Below are 19,062 nucleotides of genomic sequence, written 5' to 3'. Positions count from 1 at the left end.
TTTCAAAGGAGCGAGCCGTAATGACGAGGGTAATGGAAAAGGGTTAAGAAACAAAATTTACTTTTCCTTCCTCCTTCGCCGTCATCCCGAATTCTCACGAGCTAGGATATTGCACAATTAAGTAAGAAACACTTAAACCTAACCCAGCACGGACTAAGGCTTTTTATATTGACTGCGTCTATCCCCAAAACTGTACAATGAGATTTTCTTTGGCAATCGACTCGTGGCAATGGTCGTTCACTTCCGTTGCGAGAGACGTAATCTGATTTTGGGGGTAAGAGAAAAAAAAGAGATAAAACGAGAGGGAGTAAGAGAGAGTAACTACAGGGTGGTTCGTCTGCTATTTGCTTTACCTAACGTAGCTCAGCCGTTGGGGTTGTCTGGTGCGCTTGGGGGATGCCTCGCTCGATTAGGACAAAGAAACATGGCTAAGACAGGGCCAGACTGAGGTTCCTGGATAACGGAAGGATAAAGGATCGCGAAGCCGGAGAAAGAGAGAAAGGGATAACCAGCCTGCCGGTGCGCGCACACAGTGCAGCACACGATAGGAATGATAAGAACTCCAAAGGTAGTTGATCCTTACCAAACCCGGTCCGGTGCAATTACAGTAATTAGCTACGGGGCTAATTGATAAGAAAATAATTAATTTTCTCCTCGTACAATATTACGCAGTTTGTAAATAGTAGCTGTATCATAAGTACGGATCGTTTGATCCCCATTCGGAATAAATGAATGAATGCTTTTTTTATCATTAAAAATACATCCCCTTTTCTCGCTCTCTTCCTCTCGTTGTAGCTAATGCAAGAGGTCTCTATGAGAGAGAGAGAGAGAGAGAGAATGATGATGCTAGACAGAGAGACAAGAGAGAATCAGGAAGTGCAGGTCCTAGACTAGAAGGACCTTTGGAGCCATGTCCTCCTACCCTTTCCCGGCGAGACTCCTAACTCGGGTCTTTGCATCCTAATTGGATGTTTCCAGTTTAAAACTTTCCGCGTGTCCCGAAAGAGCGTCTAACCTCTCAGACTTTGTCAAGCCCCTTGTATTTTTCGAGAACATCCTCGGCATGTCTTTCTGGCTGGCATCCGTCCCTACTACAGGCCCATTCGTCTGGAGTCTCGAAGCGATTTCCACTGGACGGCCCTCTGGAAAATTTCATTCTGGAGAAGGTACCCGAGAAACTGGAACTAGAGTCGTTCGTTGGTCTGGCAAAGTTTGGCCACTCGAGGGAAGGGAAATTCAATTTCGGAATTTTCTAGTAAAAATTTTTCATCCCCTACCGTGGCTTACGTTGCGTTTCTATGACCCTCTATGTAATCCTGTCTTGATATGACAGCTATGGTAGGCGCGTGTATTACGTGGGATCATAGGGGTGAGATGGGAGGCATCCCTTAATTTAAGATACTCGCGGGACAGTTCATTAGCCCATTATGGTTTCTGGAAGGAGTCTAAGACGTTAAATATATTAGGCAATAAATATACTGTATTTTTATAATTGTACAATGTGCTGCTGCTCCTGCTTCCTTCCCTCCCACTTTCGCTTCCTCTTCCTTCAGAGGCTGCTCAGGGGGTCGAAATCGCCGTATATTATCCCGACCCTCCTCGCCCCAAGATTTACGACGGTAAATATCCGCGAACCGTTTTCAAAAGTTACCCGCTTGTATATATACTCCCGGCAAAACCAGGGCTTAATTAGCTGCATTAAAAGCGTAACTTATGTCTCGTTCCGCGAACCTCTAGCCCCGCTACCCGTGACCTACCAAAAACTACGGTTTATAACCAGTACGGTCGAAGAACAAGAATCAATGATCTGCGAAACTTTACTTCGAAATATTACGCAAAACCGTTAAAATGGTTTAGCTGAAAGGAAAAACCTTTAAAAATGTGTACAAGAACTGTAGCACGTATTACGGAAAATTGTGTAATACGCGTTAATTGCGGCAACCTTCGTCCCTTAGACTGACTCAACTATCTTCAAGTATTTTGAGGATGAGGGATTCCGCGCTACATCTTTCCTCTCTTTATTCTTGCTTTACTCTTATATTATGCTGTCCTTCTTCGTCTCTCTAACCCTCTTTCAGTTTTCCCTTTCTAGCCGCTACGTTACAGAATGTTAATTAGTTCATTTTCAAGAGCGCTAGAATAACCTCAGAATAAATTAACTACCTCTGTTTGCTGTGCTGCGGCGACTATCCTCTATTCGAATGTCAATAATTTATCCTTAATTGGTTATATATATTTATATAGATGCTACTATATACGATGTATATATATTAAGGCTAAAGTCTAGTATTTCTCACCTTGACGCGAAATTAACAGATCGAAACGTATACAATCTAAATTTGAGCATTGATTTCGCTATCGCCATTTGCGATCAGTTAGCCAAAAATACCGACCTCAATCGCTATCAGGTTCGTATTACTTATCAACGGAGTGGCAGGCCTCGCGACGACTTCTCCGATTCAAAATTCGGACATATAAAAACATCGTATAAAAAGTGATTCTAGCGATCGACGGATTCTCGTGGCAAAACGAATGAGTCTAATAAATCCAAGTAGAAAATATAAAGTTACATACCTACCTCTCGCACTCAGCATAGAAATCAGAAAAATCGTTACGAGAATGCGTCGCTCACAAAAATATTCACGTGTCCACCCTCAGGAACCTCTCCGTAGAGTCTCTAACAGGTAATGGTTTCGGAATCGTAAAAGAGCTACCTTAATCGTGAATTGAAATTCTACTCGGGACCCAGGTTCCACTCAGACAATTTTCACAGCAAATTTAATTAGGTGACAGCTGTTCTAACGTCCAAGCAAAATCCTGACGCGTAACATTCCTCAAGCACGTAGCCCTCTATCGCAAGAATTATCAGTAAACAATTCGTCCTACGAACCGACGATCCTTCTACCCAATTATAACTCCACGCTCGAATTTATAAACTAGGTTATATTTTAATTGTTCATTGCTTACATCGCTCACGTACTTCCTATGTCACTTCGCGACTTTTCTTCAGGGGCATCATGCCTCCCTCTGTAAATTGTCCTTTACCATCTTCGCAGTTCCTGGCCCAATAGTGGGCCTTCTGTTTTCTGTTCTGCTCATCGCACCCGTGAGACACGATTCGTGGTGCAGCAGGCCATTCGTGCGTGGCGCACTCTGTCGGCGGCTTTACGAAGCTTTTCCTCATGACGCCGCTGGCTTCAGTAGTCCCAGCTGACCGATAGTTCGTTTCTCTCGATGACGACTCAGCAAACGCGCGTGTACAATAGTGTTGGCAGAATGAAAACGAAACAAAAGAATTAAAATAGATTCTAACATGTCGAGTTGGCTGTTGCGATAGGTGGCTCCTGCCTGGATGCATTTACACGGACCTCGTCGAAAAACTGTTACCGCCGAGAACAACAACACGGATGACAATTCACCAGGTTACAATTTATATATAATTCATATATAAGCTTGGTACACGAGAGATACTAAGATTCGTTTTCTTGGTATACTAATAGACAATGTCTATTTTGATTTCCTTTTATCTCATCTAACGCAGTCGCTCTTATGAGAACGAAAAGGAAAGCAACGAGAATTCTCTGCCGGCTCGTTTGCCAAAGAACCGAAAGCTGCTTTGTATTACGGCGACGAGGCGTACTGTAAAAAGTATATTAGCATTCTTGAAACTACGCAAGGGAGCAACGGCGCGGAATCTGCCACGAAATTATATTCCATACAGTTTAATGGGGAGAAGCTGGACAAACGAGGAAGTTTGAAGAGCTTGACAAAGGGTGAAAAGTAGGATGAAGTAGACGAAAGAAGGAAGTGCGGCAGCGCGAAAATAAGACGGTAACGTATAACGCGAAATAAACAGTCAGCATTCAAATCAGCGCATCCACTGATGCACAATTTCATAGTTAAAAAATATATATAAATATAATAAATCGTAGGAGCCTTCGGTAAAGGACATGAAAATTTTAAATCCACAAAAGTTCGATAACTTTCGGTAATTCATATCCCGTCCGCGGAAAGTCATTTGTTAACAGAATTAGTTCGGAACTAGCTTAAGTGTCGTGGTAAAACTTATAAATTGGAAGATTTGAAGGATTTCGATTTAATGTATTTTATTCTAGGTAGAAGACCATACCGAACACGTTACGGAATTACGTAATATTAATGGCAAACTTTGACTTTGCACCAATATGATTGCTTTCAATTTCTGTTAATAACTTTGACCTTCGCTCTTTTTCTTAACCTTGATTTTTCATCGCCTCTCAGATGAATATTCTGTAGCATTTATGAAGTATCCCATATTTTACATCACCGGTTCATTTCCCTATGTCTCTATAAACACCTAAATACATAAGAATACCCCAATCGCAGAGTTTATTCGAAATACAGAAGAACATGAAACGCATAAAGTCATTGATTAAAATCTTAACCCTCTCGTTATGCATCGCGTCATTTCACCAGGTATAAAATATCACGCAGCCAGTAGGTTATGCTGCAGTCATACAAGGCAGTCACGTTTCCCTGGGTTAATTCCTAGAGAATGGTCCTACGGTTTAGCCGCCCTGGACGGAACGAGCTCCGATGAGCTACGAGCATTCGTATATCTACTGGATGTCATAAATTGAAAAGGATAGATTAAAAGAAAATAAACTTGTTAAATTCCAATCTGAGAAACGGTCCAAAGATATAGATGATTTTAATCTCATACTAAATCGCGCACAGTAGTCGAACCCTCTTCCATTTAAATAACACTACCGAACCCATTTGTACATGAGTTGAGCGATTGCCTGATTGATGACCAGCCTGATCTTTAATTCTGGGTTCTTTTTTTTTCATCAGACGACTACCAGCCATAGGGAATAATTCCTTGATATAGAGAGACAACCTGGAACTACGGGCAGCCCTAAGAGATCCGGGCACGAAGTGGCGTAAACGCGCTCAGGGGTACTATAATATAGGAGTGGGGAGGGGAAGGTTTCCTAATCAGCTTAGTTCCGTAGCTCACACCTTTTGTGCTCGTATCCCGCCCCAGTGCCCAGCCCGGATTAAGCCATTGTTAGTCCGTTATTATATCACGAGATATGGACAGCCTGGGCTAAAATACACAACAATAACATGTGGTTGCATGCAGATAAACTGCCCGGCCGAGAGTGGAAGGTTTCCTACGGCGCCCAGGGTTACTTTTGCTTCGTTTCTCTGGGCCACCCAGTGAGTGGAAGCGAGAGAAGGGACAGAGGGAGAGCCACCCGGTTCCACGGGTCATAGGATCGTGTCTCCTGAATCCTGTAATTTATCCAGGATAATTCTCTTCTCTTTGCACTCCATCTCTCTCGTACCCCCTCAGACACCCACCTCGTCACTCCCATCGTTCTCGCGCTCTCTCGTTCGACCTGAACCAAAAATTCATCTCACCCCGTTGCGAACGGACCTCTCAAACTCTAATGCATGCGAGGAGCCGGGCTATTTACTTTTGGGAAAATTGCTACCGTAGAAGCTGAGCGTATCGAAATAAAATGTGGTTTCGTAAACGTCCCACGGGACTCGAGGATATTTTTTGACTGCCTTCACGGGGCTCCTTTGTGACCTACTTCTTGCCTTTCCCCTCTGACTCTCTCGTTAGGTCTCGAAAGCTTCTGCTCTCACTTCTTAGCCGTCTCTCCTCCATCTCTCTGTCTCTTTCCGAAACCTTTGAACTCCATGCTCCCATAGGTCATCTTTCTCCTGGAGCTTCGGGTCTCTTCCAGGAGCTGTCATGAGAAATTCTCTAGGTAACGCAAACTCGGACACTCCGCTCGTCGAGACCTCTTACAAAATGTTGTCCGGACGTGCCTGACAGTGGCATTAACAACCTGGACATAATATACCCCGTGTACAAACAGTCCGAGAGTTTCGTGATAGTGCCTTCGGTAAGAAATCCCGTTTAAACTAAAATGTCGCTCCGATATTCCCCGTATAATTTCCAAGGCTCTTTAAGTTCCCACTATTCCCGCAAGAACGGAACGGCGCTAGATATGCAAACGATTCCACATTTCTTCTCGGTTTGTTTGCCAGCCTCTTTCTACGACCAGGATACCAGCCGAGCTCAGCTCGCAATCTAATTGAACGAAACGGCTACGTGAATCACTATCAAATACGCATTTCGAAATTGCCACAAGGAATGTATAACTTACCATTGTCCCAAATCGTTCGCCAGTTTTCAGACTCTAGCAAATCGTCCGAAAGTTTCAACACTTTTCTTATTAAAAAATTTAACGTCTCAATAACTCTCCACCAGCTTCCCAGGAAGATACTCGGATCCTCAAATTCTAAGGAAAACTCTGTCTACTCCATATCTATATTACACGCGGGTTATTCAGGACTATTGTACCACCCGAAGGTGGTTCCATCATGTAAATCAGTACAAATCGAATGGATAGAACCACCTTCAGGTATCGCAACCGAGTAACCGGGTATACAGGTCCATTCAGGCGTAGTGCAACACCTGAAAGTGATTATGCCATAGAAATAAAGCAAACACGCTCCAACTTCAGGTCTGTGGAATAATCCTGTGTAAACATTCTGTGGTACATATCTCTTGCTCGTGGAAATGCGTTAGGAGGATGTTAATTAACGTAACGGGAATATGAGGATAATTACTTTGCTCGATTGGCCCGTGGAAAGTTCGCTCGTTATCGAAGTACAATGTACACGGTGCAAAAGGTACGTCGATTACCTTACGCTGGGATAGACGGTGGCTTGCGTTTTCCGCGCTCTTGTCTACCGATCGTAGTCGCTCCTCCGGATGCCCGAGGGACACGGACAGTCAGGGCCGGAGAGTGCGAGTCTCCCAGAGACAGGAAGTACCACCTCGGGCCAAGTTCTCTGTTCCAATTACACTGACCGTGTGCCGTGCGCCAACGCCGACTCCTCGGCCAAAATCGAGCGCTTAGTCATGCAAGAGTTCATTAACCAGTCGCCCTTACCATTCCGTCGAGCCGGCCACCTACCTACCGTGTAACCTGGGCTTTGCCCAAACACCTCTCTCTAGTATGTTTGGTGACGATCGGATGTACAAGGGCGGATGACCACATCACTCGTCGACCAGCTGAACTCATCAGAGTTTCAGATATTCACAGAGCCAGATTTCCTGCATTGAAATTTTTCCAAATTTCTTCTACACCTCGCTATCGCCATTTTACTTAGCTTCTTTATACTTCACGCGGACACTTGGGCCACTTCACTGAAGTACGCGGAGGGGGCGACCGTTCAGCACTCGTCCAGCCCAGCCCTGGTAACCCTCTAAGAACCCGATTTCTCCTAGACGCTCTACGTCCCTGGAAAACGCCATTAGCGTAAAAGCACGAATTATGCAAGACACGAGGAGGAAGCGGCAAGATTGAAGGGCCAAGATAGCCGTTGCTCCATTATTCACTTCAGCCGAGTTCCGAAGTTGCCCGTGGTAACTAATGAGGTTATTACAACTCGCAAACAATTTTATTGCCCTCGCAGGACCATCAACACCCCGCGGACTTCGAGCAACCTGTTCGCTACTGGCTACGATTACTCTTTGCACCTGTGCGTCCGACTAATTCAAAGAAAAAGTTCACTCTGCCTATAGCGATAGTGCGGGTACTGATACACGGAATTAAAAATGGGTTTACTCGAAAATTATATATCCAATAAAAAATTTACCCTATAAATCTTCCATACTTTCTGAGACTCTCCTACTTCTCTGACGTGTCTTCCTAGTACATTTCAAAGTACCTGGATGCTTCCCAAAAGCATGTAGGTTAGGCGGGTTCACGCGAGTATACGTACACGCATGTAAATGGATATCCAGTTAAAATCTAGATTCTTCGAACGACTCTACCTCGGCGTCTCGGCCGATGTTTTTCCGTCTCCGGGGAATTTTATCGCGTCGCTTGTAATAACGTTTCCACGTATAAGAAAGTAGCGCTGGTATGAGGACGTAGGGAAAGAAAGGACTCTCTCGCAGCCCTGGGAGAGAATCCAATCGCAATAGAGTTAAGTGTTCAGGAGTAAAACCTAGCTGAGGCGCGACCTCGATTACTCGCGGAAGATTTGTTACGGCCAACCACCCCCCGAGTCCGTCCCCTCTACGTTCTAACCCCATACGGCTACCCTTACACACCGGCAGTCTACGGCCGACGATTTCAGTCCGGACACCAAACTGCGTTAGCTCGAGGAACGAAAAAACAACCGCAGAGCTTCTGCCATCCCTTTGGTCCAGCTTTATACTACACGCAGCATCACCGTTACTACCCTTTCTGCTGTTCATTGCATTCTCTCGCTCTCTTTCTCTCCGATGCTTTTCACATACGTGCTATCTCACTCTCGATCCTGGCAAACACCATGAACTTCTGATTGGCAAACTTAGTCGTTCACCGATTCAGCGTTGTCACTGCGGAACAGAATTTTTTTCCGAATCTTTTTTTTCGCCCCACTCTATCTCGTATTATTTAGTCAGATTTGCCTGAATCCGACGCATCCTGGCGCTCTCGTCTTATTTCGAGCTGCAAAACCATCTCGACGCCATAACTGGTAACGATGCGACCAACACGTGAAGCCGTTACCGCCACGTGCCGCTATAATATCGGGTAAAAGTTTGTCTAGCGGATGAGAGAAAATAATTTGATACGGCTCCAGCCTCCCTTGCAAAGGAAGGGAGAAACAATATCACCTAAAATTACAGCTTCCATAGACATTCTGCCTATACTTTGTATCAAGTTAGACAGCTCTTCGCGATTTCTATAATTTTATCACTGTCCTTATTTCTTTCCTTTCGTAAACCTCTCTACGTTTTCTTTGAGATACCTGATGATATTTTTTTCATTTCAATTGATTTCAGTAAATCAAAGGTCAGGCACTCGAACACCTGCAGCATCGATTATCTCGCTACGATAGACACTTATTAGATTGATAAAAAAATTGTGCAAAATAACCCATTTAGATAAAATCAAGAGAAACTTATTGTTTTTCAATCGACTGATGGCATGTTATAACAAATATGATAAAAATGACTCAACAGAGCCTGCGCTGTTATCTTATTGTTAGCTCTATCGTATACTTACGGTTAACAACAACTTATTGACTTCATTTGACTAGACTCGTGTGAATCAAGTAAATAATGTTTAATAACTCAAACGACAGAGATATTGAAGGGACTGTACTTTAAATGTCACTTTAAATTGGAATTTGGTCGAAATGACTGTACACAGACAGGATATGCCTATGCTTTAAGTAGGTCCAAATATATATTACAATATTTTCTTACTTGACTATACTGCTCATACTTGTACGAACTGATATATTTTTCTACTCACAGCCGTAAGATTGGTTTGAGTCGATAGAATTTATTTTATCTTTTTTCTTACCAACCATTTTCATTCTCAGGCTACGTAACTGACTAATTGACTAACTGTCAGACTTGTTACAAGGCAAAGGTGCACGTTCCGATTCCGTAATTTTCATTTTTACAAGCTGTCCCCGTTCCCGGTGCAATTAGCCGGCGAAGACATTCTTAATGGAAGTCCTGAGCAGAAAAGTCTGGACTTCAGGTGGGAGGTGCAGAGCGAAGAGAAGCCTGAAAGAAATAGCGAAAAAGAGTCACAGCTACTCCATTGCGTGACGAAGGGTTCGGGAAATGAAGTTAATCCTTTTTCTTTACACTCACTTCATTTTCACCTTCTGCTGCCCCCATCCCAATCTAGTAACCAAGCGAGAAGAGTAGCTCGGGTTGAATAATATCATTTTGAATTTATATTACCTACCGAGCTCGTCGGTAAAGGTGCCGGAGAGTAGGACGAAGTCGAAGGAGTCACGAGGACGAAATTGCGTTAAATCCTTCCAAGAGGAACTACTACGGTGTGTTCCACATTGAGTGGAAAAGTTAAGAGGCGAGTTCAACGTTGATTCTTTATAGTCGTATTCGCGCTATGTTAAAATATCGCGAACTTTCCTATTACGACGCTTCTGGAATCGAGAGGCTTATTAAATTATAACAATTTTAATTAGAGCTCCTGGCGGTAGAGCTAAAGACACTTACTGTATATACAGAGTACATGTATATGTATATAGTACCAAGGAAGAGAGAGACAGAGATAGATATAGGTGCCGGATGTATCGAGTGCAATAGTGTTAAGGCAAAAGGTAAATGGGAGGAATTGAGAAGAAGAGAGAGAGAGAGAGAGAGGGAGAACGTGCAAGTGAAGGAAAGGGATCGAAAAGGGAACAGAAGCCTTTACTTTCCTTTTAAAAGTTAGCGCCACCTGCTCAAACATCGCCTCTTCTTATTTATCGAGCACCGAGGCCATTCGCAACACGCGGCGCGCTTTGCTTCCTCGTTCAATTGGCAGAACTTTCGGAGTTTCAGTAACGAACCGAGACTAAAAAACGAGACGCAGGAGTTTAAACGTTCGCCTTCTCGGCATCTAGCTTCTTCTTCGGGATCTCTTGCCTTCTTTCCTAATATCTATCTTCCCCTCTCTCTCTCTCTCTCTTTATCGTAGAATTCCCGTTAGCCGCGTGACTAATAATTTCAAAATAATCTTCATATCAGCACAATCTTGCTCGGGCATAGTTCAAAGTATGAAGATTATTTGGTTCAATATCTCACAGGAAATCACGACTTGAGAGTGTCATTGACTTTTTCTCGAAATTAATAAGACGTTTCGAAATTGATTCCGATAAAGGTCATCGCTTGATATTGAACAAGAGCATCCACCTGCATAGCACAGATTTTTCATCGACTTATCGCACTATCGATTGACCATCGATGCCGATATCCTAGCCCATTGAAATTTCGCACCTGGTGACAGTCTAATCTTATCACACAATTAGTGAGTGATCAGTGATTGGTCTGATATTAAAACCGGTCACGTGGTCGGTTTAGGTTTCATATATAAACCCATGCGAAATTACTCGAATCATCACACTGCAGTGTTCCAGCGCTTTAAAGGTAAGCCTTATAATTACACCTGCAATCAGGAATTATCGTATACTGACTATAGCTAGTTAGTTCGGTCTGTTCAGTCTTATAACTATTTACTGTGTATTTTTCATAACCATATATTTTTTTTCGATTCTCCCAGATGAAGTACTCTCTGGCATTCTTGGCTGTCTTGGCTCTGGCTTCGGCCAGTCCTGCCCACGACATCAAAAGTCGTTCCACCACCCTCCACGAGGACCTCAATGACTTCCTGGCTCTTCTGCCTACTGACCAAATTGCTGAAATCGTCGCTGAATACGTCAACGAAGACAAGGAAATTGAGGCTGCTCTCGAATACTTGACATCTGACTCATTCGTCACCCTGGTCCAGAGCGTTGATCAGATCCCAGAGTACATCGCTTTCCTGAACTATATGCACAATGCTGGTCTTGAGGTCTACACTTACGTGAACGCTATTCACGAAGCCCTTGGCCTTGACAAGCTTCCCGTACCTGCGGGCAGAAACGTTGAAGCTGCTCGTTCCGTCAGCAGGATCACCGGAGGAATTGCTAGTCTCATCGCCGATATCAAGGCTATCCTTCCAACCGAGGAAATCTCTGCCCTCTATGACACAAAACTCGCGGAATCCCCAGCCTTCGCCGCGTTCGTTGCTCAAATTGAATCCGACGAATTCCAGACCATCATCGATGCTCTCGTTGCCAACGAGGAATACCAGAAGCTCCGTGAGAAGGCCTTAGCTGCTGGAGTCGACGTTAACGCCATTGCTGCACTTTTATCCTCAATCTTCGGCATCAAGGTCTAAACAACTTACGACGGATAATCATTGAAATTTTGTATATGTTGGAATTGATGTAATGTAAACATTAAAAATACAAGTATTTTGTGATTCAAACTAGTGTTCGAACTTGTCCCTTGGGAAAAAAAAATTTCACGTAATAAAATCTAAGTTTAGTATCTGTCTGGTCAGATCCAAAACGTCGTGATCGGATAAACGGCAATTTTCGATCTGACTTTTCCCGGGTTGTAAATAAATGCAAAACAGTTTTTTTTTTTTTTGAGTAAAAATGTAATTCACCAACTTCACGCGTATCTCGTTCAACGACGTTGAACGATCTCTAAAAGTATGTAGAAGTATCGTGTTGTATAAAATATAAAAAAAAAGTAATTCTACCGGTATCCACAAATTCGAAAAATGCCATCACACGAAATGAATCCTACAAAAGTAATCTTTGGCTCCGTGCAAGAAAAAACATAACCCACGCCCTGTTACAATTTGCGAAACAGCATGAAACTCGCATCTCCATAAGTAAGTAAAATCCGGACTCGGGAGCTCGAACGAGACCGTGATTAAATTGTTTAAACGCAATTCACCGTTATTCACAGCTCGTAGGAAGTTTGAAGTTCGCAGCAGCAAATAGGTGGGAAGATAATGGGTACCGAGAAGCAGCAGCACGAAGTCGTTCTTATCGCGCGAAAGAAACTTTTAGCTTGCCAGTGAACGGAGTGACATAAATTTAAAGGAATACCGGATTTGAAAACGCTACCAAGAAACCACCAGGTGGATAGAAGAACCTCGACGTTATTCAGGATGAACGGTGCTCTGGTGGTCGTGGGGATGGTCGTCGTATCCATCTTGCTCGCAAGTATCCTGGCATACGAGAGCAGGGCCACGAGAAGAAGTACAGAGATGGAAGTTAGTACTAAAAATTCCCTGGACGAGGACCTACAAGACATCCTTGAATTCGTCCCTTTGAAAGAGGTGGAAAAAATAATCAATGATTATCTCATGTACGACAAGCAGATACACGAGACTGTACAGTTTGTGGACGAGATGAAAAATTTCGTCCTGGAGGATTTAAAACGGATTCCTGGTATCCTGAATTTTATGAATTATTTACAATCTCAGGGATTGGATATGGAGAATTGGTCCAGGAAGATAAAAGGATTCTGGATGTGCAAGCCTAATTTCGTAGAATCCAATCAGAAGATGGCATCCGGTGGACTCACGACGATGATCAATAGGATACAGAAGATCCTTCCCAAGGAAGAGCTCCACGAATATCTTCGTCAAAAGCTTCGTTACTCGCGGAGCTTTCGTAATTTTATAATACTCATAAGCTCCGATCACTTCGTCGAACTTTGCGAGTCCGTCGAGAAGAGCGTAGGGCTACAGAGAGAATATTTCTGGGCGACCGAAGCTGGCATCGAGACAACGTTCACTTTGGAGCTGCTGAAGGATCTATACGTGTACCTAACGGAGACTCTGGTCTGATGTATACAAGGTGGAGAGAGCTTAAGAGTATAAAATAACAGATTCGATAAGACGTTGAGTAAACTAAAGAAAGAAGCCGAATGACCCCGGAGTGGTAGTAGATAATCCAAAGCTGAGGTAGTAGGATTTACTCGTGAAGCAGATCCCCGATCGGTATCGGGACAATTCCGAAATCCTGAGAAGAACTTGGAGACTGGAGAAAGTTCGAGATTTCGATTGGTTTCATTTCGAAATCCGACAGCGGAAGGTCTCCTCGGGTATTTCAACGGCCAGCTCCTGGACCATCCTGAAGAGCCCGTGGGATAGGAGGAATTAATTCCGCTCAGGAAGATATCCAGGGGTCTATGAGTGGAAAGGCTACGGGGTGGGTTTCAGGGAGAATTCTGAAGAGCAGAATGGGCGAGTTGGTTAGGTGGTAAAGCGTGGGAGGATGCGAAGAGAAAGAGGTGAAGGAATAGGAGCAGGGAGATAGGTGGGGAGCCACTGTGGGAGCACGAGGAGGTGAATGTGGAAGGTGGGCGAGGGCAAGCAGTTCGCGGTGTCTGCGGCAAACAATTCCAATTAACTTGCTGGAATTGAAATAGGACTCGTCCGTCCTGTCGGCCGACCTTTTGCATTGTCCCCGAGCGAGGATAAGCCTGCGCTTCCTTTCCTATGTTTTTCTGATTACACTCTCGGCCTAGGTTGCTAATTAGTACCCGCCCTTATGGGGACCAAAGGGATTGCGGATAACGAGGCTGACCGCTCTGTCAAACGAAAAACGAGCTGACACGATGCTCCTGTCTGATCTTGGTCATAGGATACGTACCTTGTTACATGAACAGGATCCACAGGGATATTCAGGGTGATAACACGCGAATGACAGAGAGTAATGCAGAGTGCCTTAGCTGTCCAAAATTATAATCCCATACTCGTATATATATTCTGATAAGAAGTTGCCCTTTTCCGTAGCGGATCAAACGATCAAATGGATCAATTGAATTTAAACGTTAAGTTTGCCCAATCTCTTTTTCGGTTGCTTTCAATGCCGGGAAGTTCAACTATTATCCGTGCCATAATGCCCATCATCGTCGGCACAGCCTCCCATATAGGACAGTCCCTCAGACAATGCAGGTCCTGAGCTGCTCAGATATTGAAGACGCCCGAAAGCAGTGTGTACCAATCCCAATGTGTACCCAACGTCTAGCCCGACTCTCTACATTATTAAATCCTTCCTTCCTACCTTCCTGCCGGGCTTCCTGGTTCCCCACCTTACGTAAAGGCTAGTTGGTCTGGGACAATGACAGTCTTAGAGGGGACCGTAACATCGGCTATATATCTAGATACCTCGATCCTGCTCCATCACAAAGCCCTAAACTTTTCTGTAGTTCTGTAGCACAGTTCGACTTTCTTCCGGCTCCCAACTTCGAACGAGCAAGGATCTAAATTTATATATTTCTCGTCACTCCTTTGGCTCAGGATTCCCATAGACTTCATCTTGGTCTAGCTTGTCTCTCCAGATTTATTTTCCTGATTTTTTTTTCGCCGACTGGCTGCCACAAGCAACCGGAGTCCAGTGACGTATTGGTACTCAGGTATAATTACCAGAGGGATTTGTAAAATCGTCGCTACTTTTTTTTTTATCAGAGTTCGCTTCAGTGAAAACGCGTATTAGTCTCGTTCATTCCAGAGGTGGCTTAATCCTTGAAATAATGTAACCTATTTGTTTCCAGAAAGAATTTCAGGTGGTAGGATTGTTCGCTAGTAAGGAGAAATGAGGTGAAATCGCGAAGCGGGCGAAGAAGACATTTAGAAGTAGGTAGCAGACTGATCCGCTTATACTGGGTTTAAAAGTCAAGTGCCAAGAGCGCAATTCAGCCCTCGCGGGAGGAGGACGCCTGGAATTGAGGCTGAGCGGACCAAAGGAAACAGAGGAGCTTTCGGAGAGGAATGCTGCTGAAAGAGGAAAAGTGGAAAAAAGGACGAATATATGGCACTACAAACCTACCACGTTCTCCTCTTTAACCCTCCATCCAGTACACTTTACCCCACGACAACATTCCCTCTCAACTCTGTCCCCAGCGTCACCCCGCTTCCGCCACTTCATTGAATGACTCATTTTCAGTATGAAAATATTATTTCGTTCAGGAAACACGGTTTTTCCCGATACTTTTCTGGATGGCAGCTTGATCGGAATTGAGGATCCGGAAATACGTACGTCCGGAAATATGTACGTCGAAGAACAACCCTTTTACCTGATCTAAATTTTGTTTACTATAACACTCCCTTAAAGTTGTACCTTATACAATGATAAACGCATGAAATATTATTATTATTTATACGACCCTATACGTATATAACTACAGCTCTTTATTCAGAGGCAACAAAACACCACTGAAAAGCCACCATTTTAAATCTCTGAAACCCTTCGGTCGACCTGACTTCCATCTCCCTCCTGCTGCCACCGCGAAACTTATCGAGTCGCGACTTGTTGCGCGTCCACTCGCCCGCGAAATTGTTTTATGCCGCCATTTTTATCCTCAAGTTTAGCCAACGATTAATAACCTTACGAAAGGATAAGCCTCTGGTGGATATGCAGTGGTGAGAATTTTGAATGACGTAAATATATCATCCAACCCGCAAAATCACGCGTGACTCCGATGATCGGCATTTCCTTGTAAACGAATCGACCGGAGAGATTTTACGTTGTGAACGTAACCTAAAGAGAATAAATCATATAGCAGCACTGTAATACAATCCGCTGTATAATTCAGCCATTTGAATCCTACTACGAGACTGATAAAGGCATTTGCTGTTCACCTCTGTAATACATAGGCTCACCCGTTAGAGATCTAACTGGTATCCTGTAGCTTTTGTAGCACGCGTCTATGTGCGTTTAATCGGACTAGATTGTACTTAATTAAGCTCTTTGCGGCATCCAAGTCAAACGGCGTTTGTCATACACTTGCTGTATAAACAGACGAGCAGTTAAACCGTACGAGCGTAAATTTCGACAGGAACATTTACTGGTCTCTCCCTCGTATACGTGCGAGAGTATATCTATATATATGAATTCTCTTGGTTTATACTACTTGAAAAAAGTTTATTTACAAATGCATAATCTATATTAGCAGGTTTACTGATCACTCATTTTTTTTATTAATAAAAACATTCGCGTTCCTTGTATATTGAAAGGACAAATCAATTGGCATCGATACAGAATCGCCGTCTGCTGCAGTTTACAGGTACAGGAATACTTCTTATTTGAAGGAACCGAGACTTTTCACGACGTATTGACAATTGAGAAATTGAATTTCCATCTCCGAGTCCGTTTCAGCTTGAGTCACATTGCAGTAGCCGGTTAATGCTTATGCACTGAATACATGCTAAACGGCAATTAAAGCTCAGCAATAGAATTGCACAGTGTCACAGAAGCCATTAGACATTCCATTGTGTTCCACTGTCCGTTTGTTCCCGAGTTTGCAGGTGGTTCCTTATGAAAAAGCTTCTGTGTGCATGGGGTATTATCAGAACGGAGGCTTCGTAATCAGAGCGCGATGGCCCGACGGGGAAATTTGCAGTCGGATCACGTCGTTATTTAACGAGATTATGTCGTTAACCAGCCGGATGCAAGCTCGCCGATTGGGATTGCAGTATGAAATTAAACTTATCTATTTTTACTGATTAACGGGCGCTACATGCGAGCACCGTAATTGCCTTTACTCGAGCGAGCCTGTATTGCCGTTCGACGCGGAGCTTCTCGAAAATCGAAGGAAGGCCGTTTGGGAATTCGTGAAATGGAGAAGCACCAACCGAATCGACAAGCAAACCTGATAGGCGTCAGCACGGAGAGAAATAAAGAGCGTTATGAGATTGGCGGGAAATTTGAAAATTTAAAATCGAAAATAATTATCATTTGCTTATCTGAAGGTAAAAAGCGGTGACTAACTCGAATCTTTTACAATGTATTTACAACCTATTTCGGCAACCCTCGTTAAGGGTTGGTCCTCTTAGAAAAGCAGTACCCGCTGTAGTATAGGGATGAGCTTGAAAAGTTCTTAGAGTTCGAGTTGGGTTTGTTTCGCGAGGGTGAATGCCCATTCGCTGTCAAACAGTAATAGCACCCCCAATGAGCCTATCAATAACATATCTCTCGAGCCACCCCTGAGATGAATGAATGAATTTCGCACGTGCCTGCTCCAATAAGTATTGGAATGCCATAATGGATGCCGCCTTCGGAATATCGGAGACGTTCTACCCAACGCGAATAAGGGTGCGTTTACGACCCGGCACTTCATCGCCGTCGTATTACAACCAGGAAAAAAATCTATATACCCTATCGTTATCACCCTCTGGTAAAAGGAAGATTCCGAAAATTATTTTGAAAAATCTTTAAACCGTAGTATTAAATTTTTTTAACGATTCGTGCCTCGACTGTACTACGTCAAAAAAAAAGCCATCGAGCGCACCCTTGACACTGGCAGGACTGCTTCTTTGCGAAGTACGTCAAAGCCAGTGACATTAGCATCCCCGTGATCGATCGACAAAAGCACTCGCCAAACGTGTCGATTATTGACTCGGCAAGGGTATGACGAACTGAAAATTAGAAAAAAAATAAATTTCTATTATATTTCCAGTAAACCGATTTCTCCGCAAGGCAACATCCGACCTCGGGTATTTATCACTTGCAGAGAAAAATCTTCTGTAAGCAGACACGTTCCTGGTCCATAAATGCGATGTAGAGTATCAATCAATACGCACAACAGATCGATACAGTAGCCGTAAAAGGTAAGAACGTCAAAGCACAGCATAAGGGATGCTGACGTAGGAGGTAGAAATGATTTCTACATGCAGAATTTACAGACTAATTCCATGTTCGATACAACGTGCTGTTCAAGGCTGTGATGCTACCGGCATCGCATAGGCGTAATACTGGATAAGCCGCAATAATGCAACCGGGCCATGCGTACATACGAAAGGGGTAATAGCAGATATGGATATAGATATACAAACGTATACAGATCCATAGAAATGACTATAGCACCAAGGCTGGTTACCCGTGGAACAACCTATAGCCCGACGCCGAGCGTCCATGAAAGCGTAATCCTCGAACCGATGCGTCGCATCCTCGGGATTTTCGAAATTCGATACTTTGCCTATCTCTCCGCGCGGGCAAATAGCGTATACCGACGGGGATCCCCGAGTAAACTGGATGCCGACTGTCAGATATATATTTCAAGTGTTGAAGTTGGTTGCGATGCCGAGTGGTAGGTTTACGGCTAAAGTAAAAGTTCCTGCGGAGTTATCGCCAGGACTTAAGGGGCTGCGAGGTAATCGACGCCTCGCCATTGGGTGAGAGCCCTCGCGGATTTTACTTGAGCAGGGGCGGCCTAATACGTCAGCAGCCGGAGATGACGAGTAACAATGGGCGCGTTAAACTCCCGCCGGTAATTAGCATAAAACATTAAGAATACACGAGGCAATTTCGCCGGCTATTTTTCACCATAATCTGCGGTGTCCGGAGCCTTCCCAGGGTTGCTGCTGCCGGCGGGTGCCCGAAGCTCGCGCGGGGGTTTGTTTTACCACTCTGAAATGTATTCATTTCGTTCCTTCTGTAACGGAGACAGATGACGGGCAAAGGGGTAGTGGCTCGCGAGAGCGCCGGGATTTCGAGGGCTCAGCAAATGGGAAAAGGGTTGAAAATATTAGGGTGCCACTGAGGTTAGCGGGAGGCGGGGGGTTGGTGATTTAAAAAATGACACCTTGACGAGGTCGGGTAATTTGACATGCGCAATGCGTTTTAATGAATTTTATCTACTGTCTGGATTAGCCAACGTATTATACCCTTTAGTTACTCCCTCCGTATCAT

The 19,062-nt window shown here is 44.0% G+C and overlaps 2 protein-coding genes across 4 annotated transcripts; both read left to right on the top strand.

Moving 5' to 3' along the window:
* Positions 1-10,801: 10,801 nt before the first annotated feature.
* Positions 10,802-11,834, top strand: LOC107271024 (protein G12). Its single transcript, XM_015746585.2, has 2 exons — positions 10,802-10,951; positions 11,085-11,834. The coding sequence occupies exon 2, from the start codon at positions 11,085-11,087 to the stop codon at positions 11,742-11,744; it is 660 nt and encodes a 219-aa protein (XP_015602071.1). The 5' UTR covers positions 10,802-10,951; the 3' UTR covers positions 11,745-11,834.
* Positions 11,835-12,111: 277 nt separating this feature from the next.
* LOC107271023 lies at positions 12,112-16,156 on the top strand. 3 transcript variants are annotated; one of them, XR_003060732.1, is made up of 3 exons: positions 12,112-12,248; positions 12,326-13,578; positions 14,927-16,155. XR_003060732.1 is itself a non-coding variant. In XM_015746584.2 (3 exons), exon 2 carries the CDS (start codon positions 12,531-12,533, stop codon positions 13,212-13,214), a length of 684 nt encoding a protein of 227 aa, XP_015602070.1. In that variant the 5' UTR covers positions 12,112-12,248; positions 12,326-12,530; the 3' UTR covers positions 13,215-13,224; positions 14,927-16,156. The 3 variants fall into 3 exon arrangements, 2 of the variants coding, with proteins under 2 accessions (XP_015602070.1, XP_024944041.1); XM_015746584.2 differs by having other exon boundaries at positions 12,326-13,224; positions 14,927-16,156; XM_025088273.1 differs by lacking the exon at positions 14,927-16,155 and having other exon boundaries at positions 12,326-14,920.
* Positions 16,157-19,062: the final 2,906 nt, after the last annotated feature.

Source organism: Cephus cinctus, unplaced genomic scaffold (assembly GCF_000341935.2).
Source record: "Cephus cinctus unplaced genomic scaffold, Ccin1 Ccin1_scaffold0867, whole genome shotgun sequence".
Lineage (NCBI taxonomy): Eukaryota > Metazoa > Arthropoda > Insecta > Hymenoptera > Cephidae > Cephus > Cephus cinctus.
This window is presented reverse-complemented; position numbering and strand designations above follow the sequence as displayed.